General features: G+C 39.8%; 1 protein-coding gene across 3 annotated transcripts in view; it reads right to left on the bottom strand.

The window, feature by feature from the left end:
- Nucleotides 1-16448, bottom strand: part of epas1b (endothelial PAS domain protein 1b) — a 17421-nt gene continuing 973 nt past the window's right edge. Inside the window, exons 2-15 of one of the 3 annotated variants that reach the window (XM_077729331.1) lie at nucleotides 12410-12600; nucleotides 10746-10882; nucleotides 10047-10134; nucleotides 8886-8995; nucleotides 8618-8820; nucleotides 7470-7576; nucleotides 6813-6960; nucleotides 6491-6691; nucleotides 6077-6224; nucleotides 5890-6000; nucleotides 5274-5794; nucleotides 4987-5065; nucleotides 4532-4706; nucleotides 1-4303 (exon numbers count right to left, since the gene is read on the bottom strand). In XM_077729331.1, coding sequence (XP_077585457.1) covers nucleotides 4152-4303; nucleotides 4532-4706; nucleotides 4987-5065; nucleotides 5274-5794; nucleotides 5890-6000; nucleotides 6077-6224; nucleotides 6491-6691; nucleotides 6813-6960; nucleotides 7470-7576; nucleotides 8618-8820; nucleotides 8886-8995; nucleotides 10047-10134; nucleotides 10746-10882; nucleotides 12410-12600 — 2371 coding nt within the window. In that variant the 3' untranslated portion in view covers nucleotides 1-4151. Of the gene's footprint in view, nucleotides 4304-4531; nucleotides 4707-4986; nucleotides 5066-5273; nucleotides 5795-5889; nucleotides 6001-6076; nucleotides 6292-6490; nucleotides 6692-6812; nucleotides 6961-7469; nucleotides 7577-8617; nucleotides 8821-8885; nucleotides 8996-10046; nucleotides 10135-10745; nucleotides 10883-12409; nucleotides 12601-16448 lie in introns of all 3 variants that reach the window. The other 2 variants (XM_077729330.1, XM_077729329.1) reach the window with 2 other exon arrangements.

Here is a 16448-nt window from a genome sequence, read left to right on the forward strand (position 1 = left end):
TTAGATCAATAATATGCTTTAATAACAAGATATCAGTGCAGAAAAGGCAAACTTTTGAGCTGGTAAATTCCCCATAATAACAATGGTAATATACGGTATGTAATGTATGTTTATATACCGTAATGGAAAATGAAACGGCATTTGTAGCACATACAAGTACAGAATGGGCTCAGCAGTTCAACGCGGATCCCAGAGTGAAAAACCAAAACCCTGTTTTTCGACGCAAAAAGCACAACATGCTGACATTGTTTTCCTGAGCTCAATCATTCGGGAATGTTCAGAATGAGAATAGAAGAACTGGGGGGCTTTGGGGTCCCTTTAAAAATGTGGTTGATGAGTCTCCTGGATTAAAAAAAACTAATGACAATAATTTTGTCCATGTCGGAACTTACCAAGAAGATAACAAGGACGTTGAGTTAATGTTCCAACAATGGCACTTTCATTCACAAACTCTGAACCACCTGCATTTACACAATTTAACAAATTATTAAATCAAAGACAAGAACCATTAAAAGTTTTAGCCATTGTCATCCAGGGGGTTGATTCTACTGGCATCACTTGTTGGTTTTCTGGTTTTCCCTGATTCCAACAGTGACAGTATTGCTATTAAAGGTGTGATGATATTTATCAAGTTAGACTCTTAAAACTAGTATAATGTGACCTGAAATGTTATCATATTGTTGGGAACTTGTGTCGTCTGTATTTTGTCTTGAGTGAGTATTCCAGAACAATAACATGTATTACAATAGTTTCATAAGTTTTCAAATGGCATTCTATTATAGTGATCATTTTGTGGGTTCAGTGTTTTGACTATTTTTTAAAGGTTCTAAAAATGAGATCAGGTGCTACACTTGTCTCATAACTGTTTAAATGCAGACTTAAAAGGGAACCATCCAACTTGACTGGAGGTTTGGGAGAAATCGAATGGTTTCCAGCAGCCTTAGTCAAAATGGATTAGACATCTAGTGCCATCAATGGCATCCTTTCAGGGCCACTAAAATCACGGATTCACTCACAAGCCATTCCAGATCCAACAGATCGGTCGTTTGTCATCATCAATGGAAGCTATTAAAGACAATTTGAATTATGGGGTCAAGTAAGGCACATTTTGGGAACTGAATGAAGCCTCAAGGAAAACATCAGCATGATGTGAAGCAAAGAGCACTTATACTATGTCAACTTTCCATGCTACAGGACAACATGGCAGGCACCCCTCATTTACATTATCCAGAAAAAAATGCTACATATTTGAAAAGGCAAAAGTACATTTAAAACTTTTTCTACTTTAAAGCACAAAGGTAGGAAATAGAAAGAGTACTGGCCAGCCAAGTGAAGAGGAAAAGAAGAAACCCAGATGGCAAGGACCACGTACCAAGAAACATCCTACGCTACGTCCACAGTCAACATTCTGAACGCGTAACGCGCACCTGTGCAAAGCTCTACGGGTGAAAAGTGGTCCCCGCAAGAATTTCCTCCAAAAAACAAACAAAAAACAGAGAAACGCCAACACAGAGGCATAAATATTGGACATAAATAGAAAGGTGAGAAAGGCAATTATTCTATTTGTCTGCATCTTGCAAGAAGAGGGTGCGTCTGGATATATATAGCTATACTTTACAACAAAATGGTAATGATGCACATAGGTAAAGTATTCCTAAACATCTCCCATCTTAAATTTTCCTGCAGAAAAGAAATTGGCCATCTAGCTTGCTTTTGCAAGTATCCACTAACTACAATTTGGCGCTTTGTTGAAAGGGGGGATTATTGATGTTTGGGTAACAAATAGGTTTAACTGTAAACCATGTGTTTAAGTCTGAGCTACAGACGAGTTCGATCTTGTGACCATTATATCTTTCGGTCGATTTTTTACTACTAGTTCCTGGATATAGCAAAAATACCACACTATACTGACACCGATTTTCTGTGTTTTGAAGTGTTTTCATGGGCAGATTTTAAATCAGATCAGGCCTTTAATCCCGATAACTGTCCAATGTAAACATAGCCAGGGATGCATTTCCAGACACGCCCCCATCTCGCAAGCTACAGACTACAGACCGTTCTCAAGAAAGGCAGCTTTGATTGACACGGGGTGGGATAGAGAGGGTTCAATGGCATTAGTTGGATGCAAAAGTCACTGTGATTGGTGCGAATTCCACTCATTCACCACCTCTTTTGCTCCCGCCACATCCCATAAATGGATTTTCAGGAGGATTAGCGCCACATTGAACGAAACAAATAGAAAAAAAAAGTAATTATCCAAAATATATGAGATAAAAAGGCAAAATTTTGGGTGATTACATCAAAAAGGTAGAATTCCAAGAAATGAAAATAGCAATATCAGTAGGATGAATTCAATCAATTATGAAAGAAAATAACATTACATTAGTCAATTATAAGAAAATAGTTTGTATTCAAATTTTTGTTTGCAACTCAACACATTTAAGATTATAATGAAGTTGGTTGTTGCAGGGAATTTGTACGAAGATAAATTTGAAATAGAAAATGTGTTTAAAAAAATAATAGAGAAGAATTTTATAAAGCTAAATTCGCAAATGTACAAGCTTAAAGCCATAATATTATGAATAAAGTGGCATTTTGTAACAACAAATTCAACAAATGACATTGGGTTTGGAATTTATGAAATAAATAGGTTGGATTTTAAATAATTTTTTTGGTGAAAATTTAATTTTACAGGGCAACAGCTAATATTATATGAAAATCAAGTTTGGGTGGAAAAAAATTGCAATAAAACAAAATTTTCAACATGCTCCAAATTGAAAGTGACAACAAAAAAGAGGACATTTTACAAGACAAACTATACAATTTGCATGAAAATAAAGTTTAGAAATAAAGATACTTTTTGGTTAAAATTCTACAATAAATCAAAATCATATAAGGACAAAAACATAATTTTAGATAATAATACAAAAGGAGTGTAATTAAACAAGAGTAAAATCATCACAATACAAAATACTAGATAAAATTGTTTCTGTTCGGAAAATTGTGGAATTTTACAATTAAAAAGGGAAAAGTAATTGAGATTGAGTTTTTTTTCTGCCGAGTTTATTACAAACAGACCTCCAAATTCATTTGAAGTGGGAGTGTAGTAATCTTCTCTCAATTGCCCACTTCAAATAGATTGGATGTCTACAACCGTCAATAGCAGCTAATGATTTAATAGTGATTTTTTGATAACATATAACCTGAAATCAGACGATTTTTTTAAAACTGTCATGCCAGATCATGCTAATCGTACAATAAAATTATCATTTCAATGTGGCTGTAATCCTCTCGTGGCAGTTAACGTGAACTAAGTTTTAGCCTCAGGACAAATTCCAAAACAAAAGGAAATATGAAAACAATAACACCCTGTGGTCACACAATAAAATACGAACATCAAACAAAGTAGAAGTATATGGTTGGAGCATATCAAGGTTGTATGAATATTGCATTTTTTTACGAGTATAAATACTTGCGTCTGATTAGATAATATATAATATATATAAAAATCATTTTTTTAATTATTATTTGACAGCAGCTAGCGCTTGTGACATTGTCAGGGATATAAATACGTATATTTTGGGAAGTTCATGTAAATAATTTTACATATACATTTTGGACTTTGAAAATGTACATTTAGTACTTTTTTCAAGCAGATAAAGCTCTCTTTGAGTGTATAATTTTTTTCTGTCCAGTTTTGGGCTTTTATAATGTTGTAATTAGACTTTGGTTAAGCAAATAATGGTCTTTTGTAGATGGGGAAAACATGTTTTACATGCGACTTTTGTATTTTGTACGGTGTTCAACTTATTTGCAAGGTAGAAAAGCTCTTTCAGAATTTTTACAAGCGAAAACTCTACCAGGAGCATTGACAAAAATAGACATCCAATCACGTGTATCTTAGTAGTGTCACTGTCAATGGCAAGAGTTGGCTTTGCCTCAACTGGTTTTATGGGAACAATTTGGCTCAAATTAGCTTTCAAAATGGTCCAAAAGTTGCACGGGCCATTTAGATTTGCAAGTGTGAGCGTGTGTAGTATGAGCATTGCCGCCTAGCTTGTGACAGGAATGACAAAAGGCATGTTTAAGGCATGTTTAGTGTGCGTGAGGCTAACGCCTGTCGAGTAATGGTGGTTGGGGGTGCTTCGCTTCTAGGCGACCTGGTCCAAGGCTTGGAGCAGGTCGCAGCCTTGGAGGAGGTGCAGATTGCCCTGCAAGGGAACGTTGACTTCGCAATCGTAGCGGGTCAATTCGGGCAGAAAAGCAGGCTCCAATGATGGGCCCAGAAGACGACTCACCAGACCTGTGAGGTAGAAAACATTATTAGGAGTCGGTGGTGTTTTCGTCTGGGATCGAGACAATCTGGATTAGAGCCGGATAAGGGTAAAACAAGATTGGATTTACAAAGAAATTACTTAAAAAATCCTATGCAAAAAATGTTATATGGCGTAAACTATTTGAAATGATCAAAAAATGTATAAAATAAGGGAAAATTTGACTGGTAGATGGCCAGTGTTGATCTGTGCATCACCTGTCATACTTCCAGGATATTCTGACTTCCTGTGTTGTGACAGAGCATTGAAACGCGGCGTTCTGGTGCCGAACATCATCTGGACGGGCGAGACGGTATTGGGCAAGGCTCTCGCTCCAGTGTCCATGTCGCTCCTCATTTTCTTACCCAGGCTTTCTGACGTCCGATTTTCAACCTGTTCAATAAGTAAGCAGCATCCCCCCAAAAAATAAAGAAATTAGCCATATGGGTAAGTATAAGACTCGTGTGGTGGACATCCAATTTGATTCAAGTTGAAGTCTATCACCATCATTGGGACCGACTTAAGAATACACTTTAGATCGTATAAATATGGATTTCTCCTTTACTATAGAACACAACCAAATGGTCATATAGATTTATTATTTTTTCTTTGTAATTCGTATTTCTTCAATGTTTGCTCATGCATAAACACAATAGTATATGAAATTCCTTACCGTCATCTGACTGAAGGAGCGCTTGATGTTTTTGAGCGGACTCGTGTTTCTGTGTTTGCGGAGTAAATCCTCCATGGACCTAACCAAACACAAATGCACACACACACACATTGATTCATTGATAATGATGCATCATAAATGACACTTTTAACCATTAATCTGCATTCACAAATTCTCATGACACATTGTGGGTATAATGTCGCTGTTATCACACGTTTGGTGCGAATTAGGCAATTAAAATACCCTTGTTTTGTGAAGAAGTTCAATAAATTGGGATGTGTGGTCACCTGTCTCTTTGAATGGCGTGCAGCAGGTTCTGCTGGAAAGATTGCTGCCACTCATTCGCCCCGGCGTCTCCCGGGTAGTTTTTATTGAGAGCTCGTTGATGGTATGTCAAAAGAGGATCTGGGGGCCATTGCACGTTCTGGATTCCCCCCATTGAAGACAAAGGGGTGCTGGCTGGGGCCTGGTAAGGCGGGATCTGCTCGTGCCCCATCACGTATGCCCTGGCCCTGGGGTTTAAAGCCTCCTGACCTGAGGCCTGCTCCTCCGCCCAGGAAGGGGAGCCAGTTGGCATATAGTAGGGTCCCTGCCTGCGGGCTGGCGAGGAGAGCGGCTGGAAGAGGCTGCCGATGTCACTGAAACTCTGCTGGGATGGGGGGAATCTGCCACCGATCAGCTGAGAGTCACCCAGCGGCCCCACGTCCAGTGACTCGGACTCGGGAATGATGGGATTGAGCTGGAAGTCTTCTCCGTCCATGGGGATGTATGGAGCCAATGTCTCTAAGTCAAAGTCGCTCAAGTCCCTCTGAGGAACAAAAAAAAAAATCCAAAATTACACACTTTTGACACTCATACGCCAGAATTTTTTTGTAATTGTTCCAGGAAAAATAGGACACATACCTCAGTGTTTCCGCCGCTGTCGTCCTCCGTGTCCAAAGCGAAAAGCTTCTCTGTTAACTCCACCTTTAGTTCTCTGTCGTTAGTGTTAAAGTAGTCGCCGGGGCTGCTTGGCTGAAAATTACCGGCCCAAAGATGGTTTAAAATATTGCTTCAGGTTAACTAAGTGGGAGCTATGGCCCACTCTTACCGTAGAGCAGCTACTCAGACTCGGGGTGGCGCTGCAAGGCGGCGGTTTCTGCTGCGCCGTGAAAGTGGCGGCGGTCTCGCTGACTGCATCGCCAACCGAAGGAGGCGGGGCGGCCTCCAACATCACGTCGGCCCAGGATGGAGTTCCTCGGACGGATGCTGGGACAGAGGGGTGCTGGGCATAAGCCAGTGCTGATTTCTCAAAATGAGGATGGCCTAACACAAACAAGCAAAAACTTATCTTTAAAAAAAAGGTAATTTTGTCCATTTTCATGGCCAATTCTTTTTTTCAGAACGCCTTAATCAAATTTGAGCTCCTCCTTCATTAAATAATTAACTATTTTTATACATTTGTTTGTTTACATAAATATGTTTTTACAAATTTTATTTGAACAATATTTTTCAAAGATTCTGACCAAAATCGAGGCTGATGATGGTGTCTCCAGCTGTTGGCGCCAGCTGCGCCAGTTCTTCTGGTTCTTCCTTAAGTTTAGTAAAGAGTGCCTCGTCACTGCCTCCGTTCTTCTCGGCGAAAAACGCGCCGGCCATTCTTGGCTTGAAAAGCGCCTCTGTTTGCTCCAGAGAGAAGACGGTGCTTTTCTCCTCTATGTTACTGCTGATTTAAAAACAAAAACATGCACTGATAATCTATTTTTGGGTATTACTTACTTGGGAATTCACTGATTGATTCTGAATACATTGTTATTCAACTCATTCCTTTTCAAAGTGGGTCCTACCTGAGCACGTAGTTGATGCAGACAATACACTGCGGCTGCGAATTGCGGCCATTGTAAATGACCGTGCCCTGCGTCTCCACCCACACGTAGCCACCGCTCTTCGCCAGCATTCGGTACTGACTGCTAACAGCTTGGCCTTTGCTGCACACTGAAAAGAAAAACAGTCAAAATGAGCTCAAAACGCCAAAAGAATATAAATGTTTCTACCAACATTTCATGTATACTGTCATTATCGTCTTAAAGACACCTGCTCTACATCTTCAAATACTAGATAGTGTCCCCAATTTGTATCACCTAAAACCCTGCCAACCCCATGTGAATAATGTGTCCAAAACAATGGAGAATAGCAACACAAATAATTGACACAGAGCGTATTCGGCACAATTGTTCCATTATCAAAATGAATCGAATTATAAATAGAGATATGATACCAACTTAATATAGGAAACTTATGGCAAAACGTATAAAAAGCAGTAGTATTCTGGGAAAACAGTAACCTCTGAGATGAAAAGAATGTTTAGAAAATGGCCCAGAGTGACATTTGCTGCAGTGCTTGGTTGTGGCGTGGGAAGGAAACAGACTTGAGAGGACGCCAGGTCATTGACCAGTAATGATGAAGAATGTTTTTGTAATAAATGCAGTTTGTGTGATTCTTACAGTTGTGGTGACTCTTGGTGATGCTGTCCAAGTCCAAAGTGTGATAAAAGTCGTAAACGGAGCGGCCCAGCAGATCATCAGGTGTGTAGCCCATTAAGTTTGTCACCCTAAAAAAAATATCACATGCACAGTTTGAATGTTTACGTTTCTGTCTTTTAGGGGATTGTTGTCAAACTAGTGGCGTGAGGGCCACATATGGCCCAAAGCATCAATTGGTTGGCCGGTAAAAATAAATATTTAAGTGAAATTTCAATATACCCCAAAAAAACGGAAATCATTAGACGTCAAGCGGCGTCAACAGCAAACAAATGATTTAAACTTGATACGGGTTGACTGACGTAATGGCTTTCCAAAAACCATAACACTAGTTAGGGGAGAAAAGAAAAATCACATTTGCCACCTCCTAGTGGCCATCCCGTGAAATGCCTCATACATACTTGCCAATGACGCACGACTTTTTGACAGGAGGCACTTTTTACTCAAAGTACAAGTGCGTGTATGATTCCTCTAACGGCCGCCAGCACCTTCAATAACCTCATTCATTTAATTGGATGCAGAATTTGAGCCACCCAAATTTTGGATGAAAAGAAAAATGGACTCTTGTTTGGTGGTGGAGTCATGCACGCGCACCCGCACATACGAGTGCAAAAGAAACCTTTGTCCCGCATGAGCAGCTTGAAAAGATTACAAGTCTGCATGCACCCGCTTGCGTAATACCAGAGTGTGTTTGTGTGTCAATATGAAGGAGAATTTTAAATGTTGGCTACTTTCACTTGCTTACTTACAAAAACAGCAGTATTGGATAATAAATATAATTATATAATCCATTTAAGTAACCCATTTTTTTCCAAGTGGTATTTCAAAATTTCAATTTAGTTATTTTAAGGTTTCCAAAATATATTCGAGTGTGTATTACGTTTTCTAAAATGTATTTTAAACCTGTATAAAATTGATTGAACCATTTTATTTCAATATATTTTATTGATGATTTCATCCATATATTTCAATATGTTTTATTCATGGTTTTATCCATATATTTGAATATGTATTGATTTATATTTTGCATTCTTCTTCATTTATTTCCTTCCTTATATGAATACATTTAAACATTCTAGAGCATGAAAGCAAGATAAAAAAAGGTGGCGCACCTTTCGTCACAGTAGGTGAACTTCATGTCCATGCTGTGTCGGCTGAGGAAGGTCCTACTGTCGAGCGGCGCCTCGACGCTGCTCGGGTGCGGGATTGGTTGGCACAGCAGAACTGTGCAGGCCATCGCCGGCTCCTTCAGTCGGCACGATGGACGCTGCGGTGAGCCCGTGTACATCTTCAGCTGACCCGTGCAGTGCAGCACCTGACCCACAAATGGTCCATATTAACAACTGCTTGCATTTTACTAGTTTCCTCTTTGTTGCTCACCTTCCAACTGGCTGACTTGAGGTTAACGGTTCGCCCTCTGTTGGTCACTGTGCATTTCATCCGCATGAAGAAATCCCGCTCTGGGCTCTGCTGTTTGCCCTTCTTTCCACCTCAAGGAAGAAAGAAAAAAAAACAAAGTGTAAATTGATTGCACCATTCCCCTTCTAAAGCCACTTAGCCTCACAAAGGTGGTGAGGGTGCTGGAGCATATTCCAGTCAACTATAGGCAGTAGTTGGGGTACACCTTGAATTAGTTGCCAGCCAATCACAGGGCACAAGGAGACGAACAACCATTAATGCACACACATGCTTTCTGATTGGCTGAAAGCAGTCGGGCGCCTTTTTAATTTGAAACAAAAACCGTTGTAAAAAATGCTCTGTTTGATCGTCTGTTTTTTATTTCTAGGCATGCGTCATTTGTTGGCAAGCGGGGAACTTTTTGGGGTTGCTATCAAGGTTTGCCACTGTGACGTAAAAAAAGCTAGTGAGAAACAAAGCAGACTGCTGCGCTTTTGCCGCTGATAAGTCTTATCAATGGCATGTGTGTGTACTGTCATGTGTGATTTTCTCTCACACTCCCACATAGTCGCAGTTTGGTGTGGACGCGACCTCTGAGCCTCCACTCGCATGTCGCTCTCATGAGATGGAGGACGTTACGTAAGCAGTGTGGCCTTTACTTTTGACCCACAAGCCCGTTTAATTTGGGTCAATGCTGATGTCAGCAGAATATCTACACTATACCAAATCAGAAATATCATTTTAAAACGTGCAGTTCCAGCTGAGCGTGGCAAATTCATTTGTTAAAAAGTGAATTTGAATATTAAATTCCTTTTATTTCAAGGTTGTTCAAATCAAGTGAGCTTTAGTCAAGCTTTATTTATTATTTTGCTTCAAACTCTATTTAAATGATATTTATATCAAGTTAATTTTTTTCTACAGTTATTTTTTTTCTTTCAATTTAATTTCTCTTTTTATGTATATTTCAATTGTATTTGATAATTCAAGGGAATGGCTTTTTCACTATTCCTTTTAAATTTGATGATCAATTAATAATTCACACATATTTTTGATTGGATTTGTCCAGCTGGTGACCAATAATCTTAAACGAAAACCCCCACAATTTGTCAACTAAAATTGGAGATAATAATGTCTGCCACTGACTTGCTGTCTTTAGGCTGAGGTTCTCTCTGATCTCGTCGTGGTCGCACGGGTGCGTGAAGTCGAAGATGCTTTGGCCAGTCAGTTCCACCTGAGCGTAAAAGAAACAAATACGCTTTCAACATTCCACACCAATGTGATAAAAAGCTTTTTTGGTGGCCCTGAAAATAAAGCAGACGATGCTCGGTTGCCCGTGGTTACTTGGGCAAATACAAAAGTGGTTTGATGATGAAGATGATGATTGGTCTGGTCTTAAAAGCAACGCCGTTCTGAGCGACTAATCTGTCTGTTGTTGGACTAAATTTCATTATGTAGTCAACCGGACCTTTAAGATACGCCTAAGCATGTTAGGAGAGCAAGTAAATGCAATTTAGTGGCCCAACATGTGGAGATAAAGCAATTATCTGTTTATTTTTTATTTAGGCTTTTGGCTGTAAACAAATGAGAGATGAGGACCACATTGAGTGTCAGGAAAACTTACTGATAATTAACTCATTGGCTGCCATTGACGTCCAATCTATTTGTACTGAATATTGCGCAAAGAGAAAAATCTAAATGGATTGGATGTCTAATGACCAAGTGGCATTGAAAGATGAGCATTCACAGCCTAAAAATGTTGAATGCACATTTAAAAATATTTTCTTTTATGTAAAACTGGCCTTTGCCATGATTGGTTTCACTTGTTTTGTCCTTTTTGTGTACCTGCGTAAGTCCCATAAACTTGTTGATGTTCTCCGACAAGAAAACCATGTCGCCGTCTGACGTTACCACGGTGATGAAGCCTTCCAAAGAATTAAGGTAAAGGCTGCTCATCTGCTCGTCGTCGCCGCTCCTGCAGCCTGAGGGTGAACACAAAAACACACACATTAGAAGAACGTGTTTGTGTGCACATGCTACCACGCCTGCACTATTTGAACATTCAGTTCACTTCAGCGTGAAAACCTAACTCATTCAGTGTCATTGAGGGTGATAGGGTTCGGGTAACTATTAAGGTTTCAATATTTAAAAAATAGGATAATATTGTTCTTTTTCAAAAAGAAATAAATCTGATCCCAATTCGCTTAAAATTTTCTAGCTAATCATTTAAGCACATGTATGCGTGTGTCATTTCCCCACAAAGGAAAGTAGTAAACGAGGGAGGGGTGTTTTGACCGAGGGGAAGATGGCAGTTCCTCCAGTGCTTCCCTCCGATAAGAATTTGCCTTCTCCAAACTTCCATTGCGGCCATAGGGGACCAAAGTCTGGCCAAGGGCCCGAATGGTGGTCGCCCCCCTCACCCCCTGGTGGGGGGAGCCCGTGAGTTTCTCACGGGGGAGACTTGAGGCAGACACCTTTGGCCTACATACTAAGCGCTGATTAACGAACTTTTGCGGCCCACTTGCACTCTTCCTCTGTTGTTTTTGAGTTGCGTAAACTACTTTCGGAGCAAATTGAAAAAGAAAAATCTCGTTTATCTCGTTTCTCGTTGTGGACAGCACTAGATTAGACGCCAAGTGCCGTGTTATGGCAGATTTATTTTTACAGTGACTTTAAACCCCCAATTATTATTGTCTTACACTAGTATATTGTCTTTTTTATTATTATAGGAACAACTGTTTTTGTTCCAACACATTTAAAACTAAAGCATTTTGCTTAAACTAATATAACAGTAGATAACACTTGATTTATACACAAGCCAAAACAATCCCTGACAAATTTGACTCTGAAAACAATCACTTCTTGGTAACCCTACTGTGAAATAAGCTCCAATTTGCAACAAAAACCTGACTTGAAGGAACGTGTGTGTGTGCGTGAATTGGCGCCACATTGCGGGTATGTTATGGCTAGCTGCCACAACGCGGGCAGCCGTCCACCATCGGGCAGAGTCCTTCACTTCCTCTCTAATCGGTCGTCGCATCTAGCATGCTTTTTAATCATGACGCTCATCTCACAGTGTCCTTACATGCACTTTGTGTACCACCTCCTCCTTGTAAAACCCCTTTCAATCACTAGGCACAAGACTGTATCTGCAATGGAATGACCCAGAACTGTAACCAAGATCCAGATTTTCTAGAATACTGTGTATTGAATGCTCATGCTCATGTTTGCGTGCCTTTGACGGCAGTAGACGAGCCACATATGACTCCCGAGCCATAGGTTACCTACCCTTGCTCTAGAGACTATTCTCAAACTCTGTGCTTTGATAGTAATCACATTTACATTAAAAATACCATTGAGAGCAACATATAAATCCAATTGGACTGTGAGGACTGAGCCAAAGAGTTCATCTTGGACGGCCACTGTACACTAAACAAAAACTTATTTTCCACAGATTGTCATTGCTAATTGCAAGAAAAGGATTTCAAATCAGCAAGTTGAGTGCATACCTGTGGTAAAGAGTCGTCGCGTGCGCAGAAAGCTGATGGCGAGCCGCATGATAGACGCTTTGTCCAGGTGCGTGCTGATGCTGTGTGGAAGTGGAAGCTGGTGAGCCAACTCGTAGTAAACCTCAGTCTCTTTGCTACGTCGGCAGCGAGCGGCATCGCGGGATTTCTCTTTGCGACGCTCTGAGCTGCTTCTGCCAAAAATTTCAAACAATACACATTGGATTCCGCAAATAATTCATATATCGGTCACACACACACACACACACAATAATTATCTAAATATAATGAGATTTAAGTGAAAATGAATCAATGGCAGCCTATGAGTAAGGTTAAATACATACAAGGAGAATATTTACTATTACATTCAATTAGAAAATGAGTTGCCCACTGTTTGGTTATCATTATTTGCCAAATATACAACACATTGTTTTTGTCATTTTGAAGTCTAAACAGTGTTTCCAAAACCTAAACGCAGACATCATCAAGACGCCTCTAGAATGGAGATGACAAGATAACATCCAGGAAAAGACTGAGAAGACATGGCCATGATTTCTATCAAATGTGCCATCAATGTGTCTCCCTCTTGTTTATCCTCATTAACCTTACAATAAATGGTGAGTGTGTGTGGTCACTCTTTGATTGTGCGCGTCTATTGTCAAAGTACACAGTCGCAGGATGCCAAACAATCGGGCGGTGGCCACAGGCGGCAGGAGTCCTGGCGGGGCTCGAACGCTTGTGATGTACTCGCAAAGCATTTCCTGTCTGGAAGTCCAACATGTGACCGAAGTCCCACGATAACGTTCAACCGTGTGCCAACTAGTGAAAAGCTTCCTGTTTGCTGCAGCTGTTGTGAACTCCAGGAATATCTTTTGAGCTCACTCGATGAAAATAGATTCTTTTTACTAAAAAAAATCTCCTAACTTAAATGCAGCGGTCGAGTAGTTAGGTATGAGTCTGAGTGTGAATGGTTATCCGTCTCCTCGTGCTCTGTGATCCAAAATCGACCCTTGTGAGGATAAGCGGTTCAGAAAATGAATGAATTAATGTTGTAGGTTCATGATGGTCAGATAACATGATAATGAGGTTAAAATGATAAGGAGAAACTAATTGAAGTTTTCCATTGTAACACTTTTTGTAACTGTGAAAATGCTATTTTAAAAATATGTGAAGAAAGCATCAAAAGCCAAGATGAGCTTTGATCTATGCTATCTCCGATATGTGGGACTAGAACACGTTTTAAAGAAGGCTCAATAATGGTACACTCACTCACTCACTACAGATGAGTTAATCAAAGGGATTCCAATCGAATATGTCAATATTTGATAAGGTTGAGCAACACAGCAGTATGTAAAAAGCTGATACGGACTACAAGTATGGATGCACAAAAGGGAGATTTCAGTGTGATGCAGTGGAGTAGTGTCCATTCTAATCGCCAACTGCAAAAAATTACCCATTTATAGGGCACACTTTTAACTCATTGGCTGCTATTGACAGCCATTAACGGCCTATCCATTTGAATTGAACATTTACTGCCAACCCGCCACGTCCTGTAGTCCCAACAATAATTGAAAACCAATACTACAGCTATCAAAAGTGTGCACATATTGCCACCTTCAGTGGCACTGAAACATGATCATAAATTCTATCAATCCCAGTTAAAACATATTTGTGGTTGCCGTCAAGCACAGTGAATGATATTTTGGCAACCATAGTTATTCATACATTTAAAAATATGTAAAAATATTTTGAAAATGTAAAACTCAACCACCTGTCACCTCCAATCCTCTGCTCAGTTGTATTTTACTTTTAAACACACACACACACACACACACACACACACACAAACACACACACACTTTTTCACGTGCACACAGAGTATTCTTGTGCCTACATTTCTGTTGTGATAACAAGCTAACAGAAGTGCTGCTTATAGAAAACAACTAAAACACTGCAGGTTTGTGTACACGTGCAAAATGTCCATGTGAGTGTGTACCTGAGTTTGCATTCCCTAATGTGTTAGCTGTGCATGTGTATAAATTGTTACCACATTTCTGGTTCAGGAAAACAAAATCCCTGCACAACAAATGGCCGCTGTTTGTTGTCCAAATGCTGAGAGAATGCAACCATCTTGTGTTCTTTATTGAAGAAACCTTATACTCCAATTGGATTGGCAGGGAATAGTCTTTTATTCCCAGTAAAAGGCACTTATTTTCACATTTTTAAGCAAATACTCCTGCCACAAATGGAACTTTTGATGGTCAATCAATCCAGACTAAAAAAATCCAGAAAATATTATTTGAAGCAACGTTGTGTAACTTCAATTCCTCAAAGAACATATTTGAAATTGGAAGCGAATAAGACAAAATGTTGTATTCTACTTTCCCCTTTAAATTGACCTAAAAGGCTCAATCTAACACAGGCAACTTTCCTTGCTTCCAGTAAACCGTCCCGCAGTCGTGGCGCCACACAAACAACACTCCAACAATACAATGCCGGCTAATCTATGATCCTGTGGAACACAGAGTTCTGGAAATGCAGCCAAACAAACGTGCACGCGCGTGGCCCGATTGGGCTCAATCAGAGGACGGGCGATGCGGGAGATTACCCGTGATTGCGACAGACCACCAAAAGAGAAGAAGTGCGCCGATTGAGGGAGCAATTGAGGACACAGGTGGCGTTTGCCAGCCGGACCGCTCATCGGAATACCAAACAGGAATAAGAAACTGTTCTGTGTCCTTTGAAGTGAAGTTTAACGCACCACCGCCAAGCAATTGACGGCAAGAGACGTCCAGTCTGTTTGATCTATCTTATCGTCTATTCTGAAAAAATGAATTAAATAGGTCAATTTCTTAACAAGTTCCCACAAGACTTTATAAAATTATTTCAATAATAAGATCATTTAATTTATTAAATGACTTATTTCATGGCAGCTGTCAATCGAGTACATCACCTTCCCTCAAATCACCAGACGAGGTAGTCAAGGAGAAACAAACAATAAAACGGACTTCCTAGGGCCTTGTTTAGCATCTGTCACTTATCAGGCAGTAGCAGCTGATGAAGACATTAAAAAGAATAAAAAAAATGTCCCCAAAAACAGCTGGATCACCGCCAAGGCCAGCTTCTATTTTGCTAACAGCAGGAAAGGAAGCATAAGAGCTGATGGCCACCAGGAAGGAGGAAGTTTTGAGGAGACAGACATCTGTAGACGGACACAGTAAGACCTCTGCCAAGGCCAACCTACTGATTTCAAGTGGATTAACGTAATCATGTCAAACCGTTATGACATCAAATGGCAACATGCTTTGTTTTAAAGCAGTAGTTTTACTAACGTTTACCTAGTTCTTTTCATTTAGTTTCGGTTGCGCCCATCAGTTAGTTTTGTGTACTCTTTGACAAAATTCAGTAAGTTAATTGGAGTGTGAAAACCTGTAATCGCTCGCTAGCACACACTACATTAGTCAAGTTTCCTCTCCTCAAAATGGCAGGAGGAGAGGATGATCAGCATGAGCGAACGTGTATCTATTTGGGAATAAAGGCAGTAGTCACAACATTAATTTAGAGAGCTGACCGGGGATCGTCAGGGCGACAAAATAAAATGTAGGATGAATATACATTAAAGAACATCATAGGTGTTACAATTCTACCTTGAAACTTGCATGTATATAAAACTTGTATCTATATAAAGTGTTTAATTCTTATCTATATTTAGTATAGTGTATATTTGAGTGAAATGAGGGGAAATGTCATACTAATGTGTCATTAAAATGACAATGTCACATGTGCAATGTTTGTACACAGTTTAGGGGAAAAGTCTCCTTACTTCCATTGAATGCCATGGTTTTTCATCAATTTCAAGCAATGAAACAATTCTCACTACTGCAAAACCTGCAGAAGAAGGAACTAATGCATACTTTTTAAAATCACATTGTGAGTTGAAATGCCATGTTATTATGAGGTCTTGATAAATCAATGAAAATTCCCAAGTGGCTGGCAGTGAACAAGTTAACTTGACGACAAATTGATGTATTTATTTTATGTT

Source organism: Stigmatopora nigra, chromosome 12, assembly GCF_051989575.1.
Source record: "Stigmatopora nigra isolate UIUO_SnigA chromosome 12, RoL_Snig_1.1, whole genome shotgun sequence".
Lineage (NCBI taxonomy): Eukaryota > Metazoa > Chordata > Actinopteri > Syngnathiformes > Syngnathidae > Stigmatopora > Stigmatopora nigra.